The sequence below is a fragment of the Lagopus muta genome, chromosome 2 (genome assembly GCF_023343835.1).
Source record: "Lagopus muta isolate bLagMut1 chromosome 2, bLagMut1 primary, whole genome shotgun sequence".
NCBI lineage: Eukaryota > Metazoa > Chordata > Aves > Galliformes > Phasianidae > Lagopus > Lagopus muta.
Window position 1 is genome coordinate 74,540,016 of NC_064434.1, and position 19,315 is coordinate 74,559,330.

Here is a 19,315-nt window from a genome sequence, read left to right on the forward strand (position 1 = left end):
ATGTAGATGCTGAGTCTGTAGCTAATAGCCTGAATTCTAATTTGTATTGAAAAATCAATTTAATTTCCTCTTCCAATTTAATTTGTTACAAGTAAATCTTCAATATTAATCTGTTAAAGAGAGAGAGAGAACTGTTCCAACCTCACCCTCTCCTCTTTTCCTTTTGAGGAGTCAAAAATAGGGCTCCTTAACTGTAGTGAAACAGGCATTAATTCTCAGCAGTTTACATTAATGCCACATAATACCATTAACACAAACTGCCATGCCCAAGCCCTCTCTCTTCTTCCCATTTCAAGCTACTAAATACATCTTTGCTGCTGAGAAAAGCAAATTCCACATCCATCACTGCCATTCTGCGCATATCATCCAGGCCTACAGATCTGTTACTCATCTATGTGTTTTTTCTTGAACCTTCTCCATTAAGCCATTTGCTACTGCCAACTTTTTAAAAAAAGTTTTCTGCAAAACATAATGTAAAAAATTCCATACTGCTTATTCCTTCTTTTTCCATTGCCACTTCTATTCACTAAGGTCTGAAAAGAGTAACAAATTGTTTTCTCAGGCTTCGAGTCTGTAGTGTCTTCCACACTAAGATCTTCACAGATCTTTGACTCTTAATTTTTCAGATTATTTTCTTCTGATAAATGAATGCACTCTCTTTATATTTTATAGAAGAAGCTTTCCAAAGCACATCAGCAGTGATAGGTACTGTAATTGATGAAATTAGTGGATGCCTGTCTCATCAAAGACAAAAGCATCATCACTACTTCCCGGCCCTGAGGAAAAGTACTCCCAACTACTAACACACTTCTATGCTCCCATTCCTTCTCTGCTCCATCCTCGCATTTCTTTGAATCTCAAAACTTCACACCAAATTCTGTTATTGAGATGAAAGCTGTTGATACAAGCTCAGAATAAATATATTCTTAAAAGCTGTGCTAAACCATCCATAAAGAACACTACACAACACTTGAATATCCATTTCACTTAGCTGTTCCTGAAGTATTTTGGCAGGAAACAGCATTGTCTTCTACTGCTGTTATGGAAAGGACAGATACATGAAGAATAATGTTTGTGAATACTGATTGCCTCACAGATTTAATCGCTGTGGTGAAAGATAATATTTCAGTACTATAAACCCAACTTTTCTGCATGAAGACATTTACATTCAGCATAAATCTAGCACATTCTAGGAGCAGAGAAAGGAGGAGGTCATAAAACTGCAGCAGATCTGCATCACATATCCCATAGTTTCCAGTCCTCATGAAATTTAGGGCAGCAGCAGAGGCCTTGTGTTGGCAGGGCCATAGACACACAGCCTTAGATTCATGGCTGCCTCAAAACAGAGCATATGCAAGAGATGTAGAAATGTATCTCAGAGTGTGGAGGCACTACTGGCTGTTGGGAGACAGTTTCACTGTTTCAGGCTCCTGCACTTCAGAGGTTACAAACAACATTCTAGCTGAATCATCATGCATACTTTTCCACTAACACACACACAAAATAATAGTAAAAATAATAAGTCTGGTGATGCTTTCAAGATCGAACATTACAATACTTAAATTCTGTAGCAGGGTGTGAATTCTGTGTCAGTGCTGCAGATACTCACAGAAAACAGTTGCACTTAAGATATGAATAACTGGGACCGCAGCATACTAACTGCACATAGCAGTGCTTGTAAATCTAGTGACATTTTTCAGGGCTGCAAGAACAAGTTACTTTAAACAGTTTACAAATTTTACCATTTTAGGCCACCAATTTACATTAAGTAGCCAAAATACAAATTTACAATAGTTTTTATTGATTAGTTTTCCCATATTGTAATATAACTTTAATTGTCCAGGGTATTGTCACAGTAAATATCTTGTCTTACATGAATTATTAAAAATTCCGAGTACAGTACTCTGAATTACTTAAAATTTAGTTTTGGAAATCTGAACAGTTTCTCCTTACACCAAATTCGTATTTGTTCTACAAAATATCAATTGCATTCTTGAAATGTTATTGGTTTTTTTTAGTGCCTAATGATACCCTTCAAGCTGCCTCCAACAGGTGATGATATTAAACCATCTTCCTCTCTGTGGGAAAAAAATATTTCACTGAGAACACATTACTATAAATAAAATAAATTTAATCACTTATTGAAGGCTCAACATACATGAAACACTAAGATATAAAACATTTTGTTAAAAGGATGGAATCACTGTATGCAATGCTAGGGTACATCTTTCTCTTTTTGCAAATATAAAAGTGCACAGATGCAGTGATCATTAGCTGAAAACAAAGTTGTTGGCATTGAAATGAATATGCTTTTTATAATGGCGAACCCTTGACATCCTAGGATAATTTATCTATGCATTTACAGCAAAACAAAAATAACATGAAAGATGAGTAGATATGTTTTCTCTTAGCTTGCGATTTAATCTAGAAAACAGAGTGCACTCTAAAAGTACTTTCAAACATGACGCAGAGCCAGTGCTGATGTTCTAGAGTGGCGCATGTATGAGTAATTTGCCTTTTCAAAAGCACGTGCACAAACATATATTTTGAGTTGAGATCATCAATCCCTACTCCCAGGAATACTGTGATATCCTCAATGATCGAGGCCAAAAGGTTCTGTATTTGGAGTCTGATTTTCCTTTATTTGAAGTTTTCGTCTTGACCATGAGATCAATGGCTCCTGGTCATAGCAGTTATTCTTCACACTGCCTTTATACCTCTCAAAGATTTACCCTTAGAAGAAGCAAGTAGTTTCTTAATAGCTTCTGTCACAGTTTTCACCAAGATGGAAAAGCTGCATGTTGCAGATTCACAATGCACATTTATTAAACTGAAGCAAATAAATCGTATCAGCGTAATGGATGTGACTGAGAATCAGCTCCCATAACTCAAAATTAGTTCTCAAACTTACTCATCCAACATGACAGGCAGCCCTGCCCAGAGCAGAATCCCACTGTCAACTGATATCATCAACATTTACAAAGGTGAGAAAAATTTTTCAGAATGTTTCCGTTCTGTTTACTAAACAATAAATAGGACAATCATTACTCACACTACAATGAGGCAAAAGTTCCCCTGCTCTTCTTTAGTCATTACTTTCCCAAAGTGCCAGAGCAGATTAGCATTAATGTAGTACAAGGCTCCTGTTAAATATATATCATAAATGGATGTGGGATAAAGATGCATGAAGTACATATTTAAACAAAGAAGCAAAAATAAAACAAAACTGGTAATCCTTTTTCACTGACTGTTTTTCATTTGAGCTTTGATTTGTATGACTTGTATCTCACAACACAACTCAAGAGTTCCTCCAGGGAGCAAGAACAGAATGGCTTGCTGAGTACATATGCACAGCCTTAAGGTGGCTTTTGGTTTTACCACTGCCCCAATCATTGTGGATATCACTTTTTTTTCTTTTTTTTTCTTTCCTGCAAAGCATCAAGTAAAGTAAACTAAACCCAGCCAATTTCAAATATTTCTCCCTCATTCCTAAGAACTCTGTGCACTGGAAGTGCTGGCAGTTTAGGAAATCATAGGATAACTTCGGCTCAAAGAACCTTAGGAATTCTCTAGTCTAACCCGTTGCTTGGCTGTTCTCAGAGTTAAAAAGCTTTTTTTTATTTCCTTTCTGTTCATGCTCATCCCTTATCCTTTCAGCACGTATCACCCTGAACAGCCTGGTTCCATCTTCTTGAAAACTGCTTTGTCACTATTGGAAGGTTGCCATTACATTCCCCTGAAGACTTCTTTTCTCCAGGCTTCATCAATGCAAATAGCTCCAGACTGTCCCCACAGGCCAAGTGCTCCAAACCCTGACAATTTTGGCAGACCCAATAAATTCACTCCAGTTTACAGGAGCCTTCCTTGTACTGGAGGTTCCAAAATTGGATGCAGTGTAGATAGGATTGTTCAGCTGAGTTGAGGGGCATAATCATTTCACTCAATCTATCAGGCTCTGCTCTTGTCGGTGTAGCACAGAATGCCAGTGCCCTTGTTCCCAGGGCACACTGCAGGCTCATGCCCTGCTTGTTGCTACGCAGGAGCTCAGGTCCTTTTACACAGAGCTACATCCCAGGCATCCAGGGCCTTTCCTGCTGTGCTGCACATGGCTCTTCCTCAAGCCCAGGACTCTGCACTTGTCCTTGTTGAATATAGTAACATTTCTGTCAGCTTACTCCTTCAACCTGACCACGTTCTCCAGAATGGCAGTCCCATCCTTGAGTCTAAAGATTGTTCATGCCCAGTCTAGTGTTACCTTCAAAGCTGACAAGAATGCACTTGTCACCTCTCCAAGTCATTGGTAAAGATGGACAGGTCCCAGCAAAGACCCCAGCAGGATTTCTCTCTTTATGAGCCTCCAGGCAGAGTACAATCCATTAAGCACTATGATATGCTTTAAGAAAGTTCAGAATAAAAACATTCATCAAGTTTGGCACAGATGTGAAGATATCTATATCGTGACCAAAACTGAACTGCCTACAGAGCTTCTGATGCAGAATTACTTCAGTATTTCACAGTTTAATATGACTTCCTTTGGCTGACCACGGGCACTATCACTGAAACCAGTCTTCAGCCCAAACAGTCACTGACTGGAGTTCATCAGATTCTAATGTTTATGTAGCTCATCCCTATAGAGGCTTTACTTGGATGACATTTACTTCTGTCCCATTGTGTTTGCTGTTATCATCTACTTGCTGAGCATCATCACTGGCAATAATAAAAATGATGGAGGAAGAGCTGAATGTCACTTTCTTCTTGGGCCTGTCCCCTACTTTCTGAGACATCACTATTGGTCGTATCGGTTTGACATTCCCTGCTCCTGAAGGCTCTTTCATGGTCCTCTGAAATCTCATCAAGCGAAAGCACAGGAGTTGCAAAAGGCATTGCCGAAACTGCAAGAGGAAATAAACAGAATGAAATGACAACTTCCTATGTGATCACTATTACGCATGATCCAGTGAAGAGAGTAATATATTAAGTTGATCAAAATAACCAATTTCTCCTTATCCCCTCTTTGTTCTCAGTTGGTTTCAATTTTGTAATGCACACAGTGGCGTTTTAGCAAGCACTTTTCCCCCCCACACACCCAAGAGGACATAGGATGACACAGCTAGCAGAGGTACTAAAATGCAATTTAATATTTTACCAGTGCTCTGCAATCAATAAAGAACAAAAGGACTCAGCCTCAGAACATGCCAGGTATTGTTCCATCTGAGTATTTAAAAAATTACAAATTTCATTGAGCAGGGGAAAAATATTCTCAGAAGCACTTCATCAGAGGACACAGAAAGAAGGAACCAAGGGCAAAGGGGAATTAAATGAAGGTGAAGTTTCCCATTTATGTTACTCAAGGGATTGGAATTTTAACAAAAATCATTGAATAACAATGTAAAATAAAACTTCAGAAGTCAGCAATGCAAAACTAAAGTGTTCCCTTTGAACAGGGAAGGAAGTCTTTCAGCTTCAGATTAGACGTCACTATTGACACAGGTAGTCTGTTCTACATTGAGACAAAAAAATGCAAGATATTCAGTGAAAACTCTCATCAATAAACAAAATGATAATTTCAGAAGCAGCATTGTTCTAAACGCTCCAGAGATGGTCTCACCTTCACAAAGCAAAGTATTCAAGTATGAGGGCTTATAAGATGCATCCATTCAGTAGTTCCACATCTGTGCACATCTAAATCTCAAGTATGACCATCTGGGGAAATTTTCTGCTTTTACAAGAAATATGTCAGCATCTTCTTTTAACTCGTAATAAGGCATGCTGGGAGTGCTCTTGGAGAGCACTTGAAACACAAACAAAGAAAACAAACAAACAAAAAGCACACCAAAAACACCCAAACACCTTTTCTCTGGAAAAGTAGTAGGACATCCTTCTCAGCTGCCTTCCAGTTAGCGGTTTTAAGGATTACTCTATATTATCCTACACTGTCAATGACTTTGTTTCTCTAGCAAAATACAATAAACTCTCTAGCAAATCAGTTTGGAACAAGGTTTTTAATAAGAAATTAATCCTACTCTGATATGGGAAGGCAGTAGATCTTGTTGGGAAGGGAACCTAAAAAGACAAGGAAAGGTGATCTGAAGCTATGTGAAAACACAGCAGAATGGTCATACGGAGGCCCTGAATATTTCAGAGTTAACGTGGTACTTCTGAATAGCATTGAAGCATAGATCAGATTTAAGAAGGTCCTAACAGTGAAGAATTGTTTTCTCATTCCCAAATTATCCCAGAAGACAAGCAAAAATATTATCACTTTGGTCTTAATATGAAATTAGAGGTAAGGGAAAAGTACTTCTAGATGCAACTCCAGCATAAACAATTAGCTGATTCATTCTTTTCCTGGCTATGATTTTACTGGAATTTGTATCTGGTACTGATTTGATTTGCTTCTGGGTATCAGAACCTAGAAAATCTTTATTAAATTAAACAAATCAGTCTGACATCTGTGTACAGTGCTAGAGCCACTATATTAAAATCACTCAATTGATGATACTCTTTTGGAATATGATTGTTGTCAAGGTTCTAAATGAAGTTCAACAGTTCTACAGCCCCTTTCTTCCCTCTCCACCTGTGGAGGTTAGCAACCCATACTCAAGGCCAGCTCCAATATCCTCCTGTACCTACCTTTCTACTCATGAAGATGTAGATGACTGGATTATAAGCAGTACTTGATTTGGCAAAGAAAGATGGGATGATAGCTACTGTGGGAGTTACAAGGTTGCTATAGCCATATGTTACTAGGAGGGAGACGACTGCATAAGGCATCCAACAAATAAGGAAAGTAGAGATCATTAAGAAACACATTTTAGCCACTTTCTTTTCATATTTTAGAAGTTTAATCACTTGAGAAGTCTGAAAATCTTCCACACATCGAAGCTGTAAAAGACAAAGGGAAATGTTAAAGTAAAATCACTGAACAGTTCCATTTATAAAAAACTAGTTCACTAACAGTTTTAGGCATACATGGCTATATGCTCGTTTTATGAACTGCAGCTCTTCTGAAAGCTTGCATCATGCTTCCCAGACTTTTAGTGTGTATATTAAGTATATGAAAACTTCAGAGATCTAACTTTCTTTAATCCATTAACATGAACACATTTGGTTTATATTTACTGGTCCTTTGTTTGAAAACTTAGGTGAGACTGCAATTTTTTTTTTCTTTCCTCTAAAGACTGCTTATGACAATAGGATAAATAGATTTCTTCTCTGCTGCTTAGTTTTTCACTCTGAAATTATAAAATCTCCAAAGCAGAATTCTAGGCAGCCGGTTCCCAAAGTCATCTGAGTTAATGTGATTAAGATGCAGAAAAATGGGACATGTATGTGAATGTTCTTTGCAAGAGCTGTCAGCCTTGCTGTTACTGTTGATCACAAACTTGAACAACATCATTAGACTTATTATCCACAAAATATGAAACACTAATACTTTCTAATACCTGAAGATCTGGCCTGAACATGGAAAGCTTGTTTAACAGGGCTTGGAATAATTTTACACGATTATCCTTTCAAAGACAACAAGGATGAGAGAGAAATAGTTATTTAATGATAAGAACTGCAACTAAAGTTCTCTTCTATCTCTTTTTAAGGAAGGATCTGTCATTGATTGGTAAGCACGAACAGTTCCCTAACCTTATTTTATCTATAACTTGCTGCCCAGTAAAATGACTTAACAAATAGATTTTGGTAGTTCTAGGTTGATTCTCCTTCAACTCTACACCCTTTCTAATGGTTCTTGACATAGCTAAAAAAATCAAGGTCTTGAAACGTGAACAGGAAATGAGAATGTAAACTTAGGCTATGATCCAAATTTGATATACAATATCAGCATTTCACTGAAAATATTTCATTCACAGAAGTCTTACTTCCATCAACTTACCATTCTTACTGCATATAGAATATGGCCGTAGCAATAGGCCATGATCACAACAGGTGCTACCAGACAGCCCAGGAAAAAAAGTAGCACAAAGGAAGTATCATTGGGATCCTTTGACTTCCAGTCCATTGAGCAACCTAAGCCATGAATTTCCAGTGTGTATCTGTTCCAGCCCAAAAGAGGTGCTCCAGTCCAGGCTAATGAATAAAGCCAAATGTATGTGATAGCCCGCCAAGACCAAGAGAAGTCAATCACTTTTGCATGGACTACTCGAATGTAGCGTTCATAGGCAAGAACAGTGAGAGTCATAATTGAAACAATTCCTGTAAGAAAAGGAAAATTAATTAAATCATACACAAACACTGTATATTGGACTGAAGTTCTCTTGATAACTTTGTAGCAAATGAAACATTTAATTCAAAACTAGCTGGCTCATATTATGAATCTAACACCAATAAGCTTTTTTGGTGACAACTCTGTAATCACTATCTACTAACTCAAACAGATCCTCTTACTTCAGAACTACTCAGAGCAGGGCACTGCATATGGCCCATTATGGTGGGCAAGAAAAGAAAGCAGAACAAGCAAAAAGAAAGAGCAAGCGAGTACTTTTCCCTAAACATTAGTTTATTATTGAGGGCTCATGCTCCCACGTTCTGGGATTCCTTCCTTCCCTCCTTCCTTCCTTCCTCTCTTTCATCTTTTAAGAAAAAGCTTTCACATCAAAATGCAATAACTAACAATAACAAAACCTATTTGGAATCCAAGCAATTCAGAGTCAAGACTTAGATCAACAGAAGCATCCAAGACCTGGAAGCACTGAAATATACCTGCAATGTGAACAAAATAACTAACAGAACTCCAGATTCTTTACAGATTTCATGTAAGTCTTTCTGTTCCAAAAAACAACTGCCAAAGCAAAGTGTTACATTGCTGAAGGAGTTCCGTCTGAAAGAGATCCAGTTATTTTGTGCATCCCTTTCTATCTTGCTGCGACCATAAAAATAGCATAGTCTTACTTCAATTATTATTTCTGCATTTTTGTCCTTTTCTGTCCACTTCTAATACACTACACACTTAATTTGTCAGGACAGAAATGGTGTGTCATTCCCAGTTCTTAGAACTATTCTATGCAGACACTTTTATAATTTAATGAAGTCAAAGTAATTCTGTCTTGATTAGAATATAAGAAATTCAGTTTGAGTGGTCTGTGAAATTTAATGATCAAGGACAAATCTTCTCATTATACACATGTCAGTAAGCTTAAATATGTATGATTCAGACACCATACACGCAGCCTTTTGAACAACACAATCTACACACAAAAGTCTTTCACAGCACTGAATATATTCAAGTGTGTACGCTTTATCTAAAAAAAGCATGAGTATTTATCACACATACACACAACATTTCAATTCTGCAACTGCATTCATATCAGTCATAATACATATTTACACAGCTATGAGAAGGTTAAATGTGCAGATCTGCTAAAAAGAGAATAATCATTATATTCATCAAAAACCGTCAGAGGATATCATAAATTTCTCATCTCACTTGGAAAAAGTGTAAGCATTAAGCAATACAAATTTACAATAGTGTCTTTAAGCATCAGCAATGTGAATTTTAGGAAGACAAGTATGAATAAAAAAATCTAGGGAAATATTTAATCTGTTGATAGTATGCTGGTTTTGCTGATTAACTGAGTATCTCATAAGACACGCTTTAAGATCTCTATTAGAAAAGTTGCTTTATTCTGCAAGTATTAAGGATCTTTTTCATTTTAAAAAGGTTACGAGTTCAAAAAGCTTTCTTGATTAGCAACATTAACACTCTAATGGAAAATGTGACACCATTGTTACCGCTCATCATGAAATGAAACAATTAACTTCCCAAAATTTTAATTATATACATTTTTTGTCAGCGTTATCTTTAAACTTTCAGCACAAAGAAAAGTAGATCTTGCTGGACATGAGGAAAGGAAAGTCTATTGATTTCATAGTTTTGTATAGTTTAATTTTTTCTTGTGCAAGTCATTGCTGTGTGAGTTTCTTTTTCATGGCTTTAAAGAGAAACTGGTTTATAAAATGTGAACTTGAAGGTTTCTGAAAGACTTGAGGTTCTTCTTTTCTGTTTTTCATTTGTTTGTTTTTTAATTAAGCTGATAGAAAGTTCTTTATGGCAGCATCCCTATCCAAGACCTAATATACTGAAAATGGCACGAAGGATTTGGAACTAAGCAAGATCTTAGCAGGAATTAGAAAATAACAGAATTACATATGTGATATTCTATGCTGTTATACCCATATAGGTGAATGTTTTATACAAATAAATGTAGTCTACTTCCTGAACGCAAGGTAAGGTAAGATCACCTCCCAGTGCTCTGTACACAAAGACCAGGAATTATAAAATTTTACCTGATGGGTAACAAAATCATCCACAGATGTGGTTATGGAGGAGAAGTCACATCATTCAACTCTGGGCAAAGTTAGGTTATCTGGTGTATGAGGCTTTGTTTGTGAACAATGTAGAGCAAGAGGATTCTGCCTCACACATTCCTAATTTAATCGCTTGGTCTGCATCACTTCTTTCTGTTCCATTAGAAGCTCAGGGACATCAAGATGATAAATAAGGTACCTACAACATCAATTAACAAGTAGCGCCCCCATATATCCTTAATGTTTTACATATGTATTTATATGCAAGCACTGAATTTGGCAATGACAAAATCAGTAGCACACATACTTAGCTGAACAATCTGAAAGCACAGGTGTTCAGTTCAGCATGAGTAATTTACTGAGTCCTTGACATTTTCAAGAAAGCCACTGGAAGTTCAGTATACCTAAGAAGTGGAACTTGCACATAGTTCTTCAAATAGTTTCAGTTCAAGCCTGAAGCCAGTGCTCCTTAAAAGGAAACTTGAGTTTTCTACCAGAAAAAGGGAACTTGTTAGCCAATGTGTACTGAAATGCAAGTGCTGACTTTCTGGGTATTTGGGAAGGGTCTGATGACATAAGGCACATAATGCCAGTCAGAGCACATCAGATTACATTCCTCTCTTTGGTGCTGGATCTCTACTGTAACACAGCATACAAAGCGGTCAAAGTAGTTACCACAAAAAAGAAAGTTTGAAACAAAATGCATTTCAGGATATGTCAACATGTAGAGAATTTTGTCCTACAAAAGTCCTCTGTGCAGTGGAGCCATGCCTGCCTATTTGTGGGTGGATGATAAGCAGAAATAACCGTAAAAAAAGGAACACCAAGATCTGCTCTGAAGTGGTATGTTTTATCATTTCCATAACTTGCCCACTCTCACTGAGGTGCTCTCTGTGGTGCATGTGCATTGCACAGGGCTGGTAGCACCCAGGGAGTTCCTGAGCCAGGGCAGCTCCAGGGGAAACAGAACTTCATCAGGAGCCAGCAGTGTTCAGAAGGTGAGTTTGGGGCCCCCATCCAACTACAGATGAATTCTTAATATTGATATCTCTATCTTGAATCTAGCTATGATTCAATGCAGTCAAGTTACAAAAAGATTCCAGGACTTACCTTCAACCTGTTCTCTAGCATTCACATATTCTTTAACTATTCATAAGCTCAACCACAGAGGCTGGCAAGTACATGTCTGCAGATGCTATAGAAACTATCCTTGGTATTGATGGTATCATTTATGAGACTACATATCCTGTGAGGTTAAGCCTTCCTGGTGCTCGGGGGGCAGCAGAAGGTTATTCGTTGTCCTCAATATCTCACAAATGGCTACATGCATCTGTTACTTAACTTTATGTTGGCTAGTCAGACTTTCTGTACATTCTCTTTTACAGATAACACTGCAGAATGGATCATTTCTTTCAAAGGCTAGATCCACGGCACTTCAGATATCAAGTAAATGGAATATTCTTCAGGTATGCAACACGCCTGTCCTAATGCCACAATTCTCCCCTAGTGCTGAGCTGGCAGTTTGAGTGGAAGAACATCCATGTGGAGCAGCAGGAACAGTCAACTGACTCTTAAAACTCATAGCTGTTAATGCAGGAAAGAAAGGAACGCTACACATACTTTTACACAGAACAGGCACACATAGGAAAAAAAAAATTCACACAAGGGTTGCTCTGAAAGTAATACCTCCTATGTGGCCCATGATGTCAAATGTAGATGGCGGTACGACAGTAGAGGCTAAAACCTTCCAGCCAATATTCCCTCACATGCTGTTGCTGTGTAACAGATGGAAGCAAAGACACAGTCTGACAGAATGGCATCTGACATGGAAGCGCATGTGAAGCAAAGGAGTGTCACTGAATTCCTCCATGCAGACAAAACGGCACCCACTGACATTCACTGACACTTGCTGAATGTCTGTGGACACCAAACAGTGGATGTGACCACAGTGAGGCAATGGGTGGCGCATTTCAGCAGTGGCAATAGTGACACTAAAGACAAGCCATACACAGCTGCTGCACCACAAAATGAAAATGCCTATTGTAACCACTGAATGCAAAGGTATTACTTAGATCAAGCCAAATCCTGGCAGGGTTCTGACAAGCCATCCTTTGATTGGGATCAATAGTGGCAATTCTCACCTAGAAAAATCTTTTTAGCCCAGTAGCTACATGCATCACCTGTGCTCTCACAATGCTTCAACTTACCTTACATTTTATTTATGTATGTACATAGCTCCATTTTTTTTCCCACATATGAATCAGGTTTTGTGGCCCAGCAGAGGAAAGCACTGAATTTTACTTTTTTTTTTTTTCCCCTTTAAGCAGCTTTTCTATAAATGATGTAGATTTCATCCTGAATGAGTTTTACATTTTAATATTATGAAGCATATACTGATTAAGTGTTTAAAAAAAAAAAAAAAAAGCATTACAGAAAGCCATTATGGATATTACTTGGGTATTAATCCCTGGTATGAGAAACTGCACTTTTTTTTTTTTCCAAGCAAAGTAGGGAAATATGAAAATTCAATTCTTTAATTCTCTTAACAAAACATGCATTTAAAAATATTTGTTTTTTAACTGAAAGTATTTATTCTCTTCCAAGACTAGGGCTCGATATTCTGAAGATAGATTTAATTTACTAGTGAATCAGAGAATTCCAAACTCCTTCTGGAAGACTTGACTAACCAGTATTTACAGATAATATTTCTCTGATTTATAGATTTTAGAATACTTCTTTCCCTAAGTACAAATTATAAATGCTCTGCGTCAAGGAATTACAGATACTAGTTTTAACTCTGAATTAAACCTACAATTACATTGGTATGAGAGGAGTCACTCTCATTTAAATAGTGTATGTCAAACATAGCAGAACAAGAGTCTTTCTGTTTCAGCTATTAACATGCAATCCCTATGTTGCAGCCGTTCCTCTTCTCCAGTAAGCGAGCTGAAAATAAAAAACAGCTCACTACTCCTTACCAATTAAAACCAACCAAAAAAAAAAAACACCAAACCATTACTTTCCTACTGAAATACTGCATTTGGTGTAGATTTCTTCACTTCTCTCTTTTCTATACCCTTTTTCCAGAAGTCACATTACTCTTGATAAATCATGAAATACTTCCAGCTACATGGTGTAAGTCATCGTGGAGAAGAGCTCAGAGTGCCAAAGAGTGAGACTAAACCTGGAGTGCTGTGTTTCAGTTTTGGGCTGAGTCTTAGGAGGAACAGCTGAGGTTCAGGTTGAATATGAGGAAAAAATTACTCTCCAGAAGAGTGGTCAGGCACTGGAAAGGGCTGCCCAGAGAGGTGGTAGAGTCACTGTCCATGGAAGTGTTCAAGAAGCATTTAAACGCTGTACTAAGGAACATGGTTTAGTGGGGAAGTATTGGCAGCAGGTGAATGGCTGGACTGAATGATTTTGAAGGTCTTTTCCAATCTTGGTGATTCTACAACTCTTTGTTTCTATGATCCATCTGAGCTTCAGTGTATCATTCCATACAATGCGTGTATACTCTAACTTTCTAAATCTTAATTAGAACAAAATACTGTGACACCTTTCAGATGGACTGAGCAGCTTTACAAGAGAACTACAACCTAATGCAGCAATGAGGTTCACTTCTAAGACAGTCAAAGTCTTTTGTCAAAGAACACATTATCTTTCCTATTCTTGCAACAAATTTTAACTGCAGTCCAATCCAGGCAAAAATCACTTCTTCTGGACTGAACAGACTTGAAAGTGTATTTTATATACATCTGAAGTATAAAAGTACAGCAGAATTAATCACCTCCTCCACACTGAGTCCTGCAAGCAATTAGTTCACCGCAAACAAATTGCTAATGCAGAAGGCATGCTGATCAAGTCTCCAGCTGTCTGTAACACAAGGTCCTAAAACCCTCTGCCAAGTAACAAAATGCTTTTACTGATATTAAATCAGTGCACGTAACATATATTGGTAATGCAAAATGGTGTTACATGGTAGCATTCTTTCACAGCATGTAGAAACAAAATAGATAAACCTGGAGATGCACACATCACGTTCTGCAACAGTCACTATCATTTTAAAATCGTATTTGTGAAGAGCCAATAGATGCCGATAAAGATTATTATGCTCTAAGCCAGTTATTCTGCAACTGAAATACTTCAGGTAAAGGGGGAACCATGCCTATTAAATAAGACATTTGGGTGTATTTAACTGTCAAGTTTCTTTTCTTGCTCTTAGACCCAAAACTTTACACTCTCAATAACACAAAACCTTCAAAGTGTGAGTTGTGTAACATAATCAGCCCTAGAGATTACACAGATCTCTACTACTTGCAGCTTGGTTGACTACTATAGGGAGGAAAAGATTTACAAACTGTTACACCCAGAGAGGCTCAGTGGCACCAGTATTGAACTGACTGCACAACTCTACAGAAAGCTGAATCCCACAGATTAAACGTCACTTGGGTTGACTAGTTCGCAGAAAAGTAGGCCAAGAAGTGACATTGCTCTCAAGTTCCTGAGGAGGAAACCAATCCTGGAAACCAATACAGGATATGGCAACCAAATGGAAACAGCAAAAACCTGTACCAGGGGAGAGTTTCAGAACAATTTCTTTACTACAAGTGTGAACATGGGAACATACTTCCTAGCAAGGTGCTTGCCAACATTCAAGAGGAATTTGGATAACACTCTTTAACTTTTTTGGTTAGCCCTCAAGCTGTCAGGTCATCGGACTCAATTATTTTTTAGGACCTTTTCATCTGAACTATTCTAACTGCAGAAGTCAGTTTAGACTGATTTCATGGGTGCTCTGCTAAGGGAAAAAGGGAAAAAAAAAATAAAATAAAATAAATCAAGAATATAATCACATCATATTAAATAAGCAGGTTCTGGTCATTTGGTCTGAAATGAGCTGAAATGTGTCCAAATCCAGCAAACAAATATTCACAGCAGTAAAGTAACCTCACAGTATTTGTTATTATGAGTGAATGAACTCCACAGAGATATTTCCCTCCTCTTTATTCTAGAAAGGTCTTCACTAGATCACTCTGGTTTACTGAAGTTCAAAGTTGCAACTATCTTGCTTAGCTAGTAAGGCCTCTATTTTTAAATGTCAATTTAAGCTGTCAATTTCATCTGATCAGATAGCGTCGCTGTATAATCAATGGGTATTAAGATGTTATAATCACAAAAAGAACAAGAGTTAGGCAAAATAGACTAAGGTAATAAGAAACAATAAATGGAAGGCTTACCCGTATGCTAGGCTCACCTACAAAAAACACCAGAAGAGGGGATCTCCGGATGAAATCCTTCCCCGCTGGTAGCCAGCTCTTAAATAGGTCTAGGGGGGGTGGAGCCTGGCTTCCGGCAGCACAGGTGAATTGTCTTCAGCTGTGCTCCTCTGGCTGACTCATGGCTCGCCTCAGGTGATCAATCAGAGGTTCAGGCCATGACTCAGAAGTTCCCATACAGTAGCATTCATGTGCTACACTTAATAACTACTAGTTATGATGCATACAAGATTCCAATATTTTATTTTCCCCCTGCCATCCCTAACCTCAAGAAAATAGTTGACATGGGCTTTTATATACAAAGAGAACTGTATTTTAAGTATAATACCTGAATGAAATCTACAATCAGCCTCTTTAATAACACCAAAATAGAAAAATATCCTTAAGTCATTGCTTTCTTCATAGGCATATTAAAATGGAAAACAGAAGCTGTGGTGACAGTAGTCCAGACAGCAAGTAAGATGCTACCTGCAGGGCATTCTTTTCCCCAGTATTTACATGCCTCTGTTGTCCTACTCAGTTAGGTGTAGAACTATTAATCTTCACTGGCAGAAGAGAACAATCTTTGTATTTCCAGAGGAGAATTTGGAAGTAAAAATGTGGACTTTTCGACTGGAATTAACTTTATTAGGTTAGAGTCAAATTATAATATTCAAGTGAAAATTTTTTATTACTTCATAAGGCAGCTGAATGAAGCAGTGCTCAGGAATACTGGATGCCTGAATTAAGTGGTGCACTTACTCTCCACTTATATGTGAAAGACTGTACACACGAATATGTACTTTAATACATCAATTAAAAAATTATTTGCACACACTACCTAAGAGGAAAATAATATGACCAATCAAGCACAAGAAGATGTAATTTTGCAAACAAAAATGCTATTTGGATCATTCGGTAAATAAGATCCATGAATTTTACCTCTTTGGAAAAAAGTTTTATATCAAAGCAATGCAAGAAAGCATCAACGTGGAATATATAGTGACGTAACGTATTGCTAAAAACAGAAATGAAATGTCATGTATGATCGAACATTTCACATCTCATTATTTCTATCTATTCCAACTTCGGAAGATAAGAGATGATTACCGTAGTCTTTTTTCATTGCCCTTACTGTGCATCTTATTTTTTGACTCTCTACACAAAACGCCTTCACCAAAAATCCTACATAAAACATAAAGGATAAAGATAGGAACAGAACAATACGCAACTTCTCTTGCGCAAGCTTAATGTTCAGCTGCCCAGTAGAATCAGCTCCAAGTATCTGAGTGGGCTGACTGATGGAGACAGCCCCATGCTAGCTGGGTTCTCTGGTACTTTCCCTTCTAACCCAAGGAAACAAAATGCACAGTGAAAATTATGCAATGCCAAACCTTGCACAAAGGTCTCACTGCCTCCTGAATCCACCCTGCCTTCCAAGATCCAGCATTTTGGCAGTGCTATCTAGCAGTAGCCAAATCAATCAAGAGGAAGCACATACCTTCCTCCCAGAAGCCCACCAAAAGCAAACTATTGAGTTATGTGAAGTGAAAGTTATGCAGGAAAACTGCAATTCTTACAATATATATATATTTATTTAATTATTTTAACCTGAATAACACCAACTTTCTGAGAGTACATGTTGTGTGCATGCACACAGTGACCCACCTCTCATCTACACACCTCTGCCAGAAAATAACCAACATTTTGCTAATGACTGAATGCTGCCTTTCACCATTAGAAACATGAATATGTTTTTTACAACATCCTTTGTCAGTAAAAAACTGAATCTATTTCTCTTAACAGATAGCACATCTGTTTAAAACGCAGCTGGGCTGCATCCTCTGCAAATTTCTGTAGAGGGCAAATACAAACTTCAGGAAAGAAAACTGAGACCCAATGTGTGGGTTGCTGGTGGTGGTTGGCTTTTTGTTTATTGGTTTGCTTTTTTAGATGGATGTGCCTCTGTAGCAGCCATATCTCATTTCACAGCAATCAACAATTGCCCAAATACCCCTGTGACTCACTTGTGGCTGAAAAATCACAGTGAATTTCTCATAAAGAGAAAAAAACCTCAAGGTGCTGCCACGTTTTGAATAGTTTTATAGGTGAAGTCTGAATACAGGGGAGGCTACACCCTTCGCGGAGCAAAATGAGATACTGAGAGCAAGCACTCCCTTTTCTACCAGCTGGAGCTAAAGAAACTGTACATATCCTTTATCCACACACAGTAGCGTTTTCTCGCTGAAAAACAATCTTTTACGCTCATTAAGCCCGTACGGGCACCTCTAACCACGTCCTCGCCGCTCTCCACAGGTTTCCTCTCGCCCTAAGAGGAACCAATTGCTGACCAACTCCGCCCGAGCTCGGCCGCCAGCCCCCCGGGCAGAAGGTGTCTCTCGACGGCCGCCGGGCGGCAACTCCTCGCGCCGGGGGCGCAACCATCGGGATCCCCGGGAGGGCGGCAGGGAGCGGGAAGGGACCCAGGCCCACAGGGGGTCAGAGGGACGGGAGCGGCGGCACCCACCGAAGAGGCTGTTGCTGAAGCCGTCCCAGACGCAGCCGGCGGCGTCCCACACCCAGCGGCTCCGCAGGCAGGACATGAAGGTGAGGCTGACGCCGCAGACGGACACCAGCAGGTCGCTGAGGCTGATGTTGACGAGGAAGAGGTTGGTGGGCGTGCGGAGCCGCTTGAACTTGTAGTAGAGCACCAGCACCAGCAAGTTGTTGCACACGCCCAGCGTGCCGATGGTGGCGATGAGCAGCGCCAGCAGCTCGTAGGTGCCGGCGCTGAAGAGCGGCCGCTCGCCGGGCACTTCGTGCCCCGCCGCCGCGGGCTGCGAGCGGCTCGTCGCTCCCGTGCTGTTCCCCGAATGCATGGCTCAGCTCATGCCGCAGCGGAGCGCGGCCGCTATCCTGGGCGGCAGGAGGAGGAGGAGCGCTCTCCGCCTTCCCGCCCACGGAGGGCGCGCCCTTCGCCCCCGGCGTGGCACCTCCCCGACTTCGCTCTGCCGCTTGCTGCCGTGAGCGGCCCGGATGCGGTTAGCGGGAGGATGTCCCCTGCTTTTGGATGCTCCGCGTGTTTGGGCTCGGTGAGGCTGCCGTCCGTGCGGGGCAGATCTTTCAGCTGTGCTTCAGGAAGATTTAGAAACTGCTAAGCCAATATCCAGATGTTTCACCAGTGAAAGCCCTTACTGTGAAAAATAGTTTACGTTAGGATTGGCTTCTTTTGGTGTGTGCATCTCCTAGTGAGGCGGAGTTAGCAGTCTCTGCTTACACCTGTCTCGCCCCGGCGCACAGGAGCAACGTGCTTCCTGTGGCACTCTGAGGTGGCTGCAAACAGCCGCGGCTGGCAGCGTCCTTCCAGGGGTAAACTTGTGGGGCAGGTGGAAACCTTTTTGTCAGATATGAGACAAGCTGTGGCAGGTACCAAAGCTCACACAGCAACCTCACCAATTATCACAGCACTGTTTCTTGCATGCGTCATGAGAAAATGGCATGGAAACCTTCCTATGCCCACATCTAGCTGTAGTCTGGGTGCAGTACCAACCTAGCTGTTCTAAATTAGTTGTAGTGTCTCCAAACTTTGCATCTCCCTTAATATTTATCACTGCAATTTTTGCCCAGAGTGGCTTCAGACCTAACACATCATGCCAGAACAGACATCAGTCTTACCCATGGGAAGACTCTCATTTGCTTTCTTTACTAGCTGACCTATGCGTACTGTGATTGGAAAGTTCAAT

The 19,315-nt window shown here is 39.5% G+C and overlaps 1 protein-coding gene across 1 annotated transcript; it reads right to left on the reverse strand.

Moving 5' to 3' along the window:
• Window positions 1-300: 300 nt before the first annotated feature.
• OPN3 (opsin 3) lies at window positions 301-18,509 on the reverse strand. The gene is made up of 4 exons (XM_048937769.1): window positions 18,100-18,509; window positions 7,886-8,205; window positions 6,634-6,885; window positions 301-4,892 (listed from the first exon to the last, which is right to left on the reverse strand). Exons 1-4 carry the CDS (start codon window positions 18,449-18,451, stop codon window positions 4,629-4,631), a joined length of 1,188 nt encoding a protein of 395 aa, XP_048793726.1. The 5' UTR covers window positions 18,452-18,509; the 3' UTR covers window positions 301-4,628.
• Window positions 18,510-19,315: the final 806 nt, after the last annotated feature.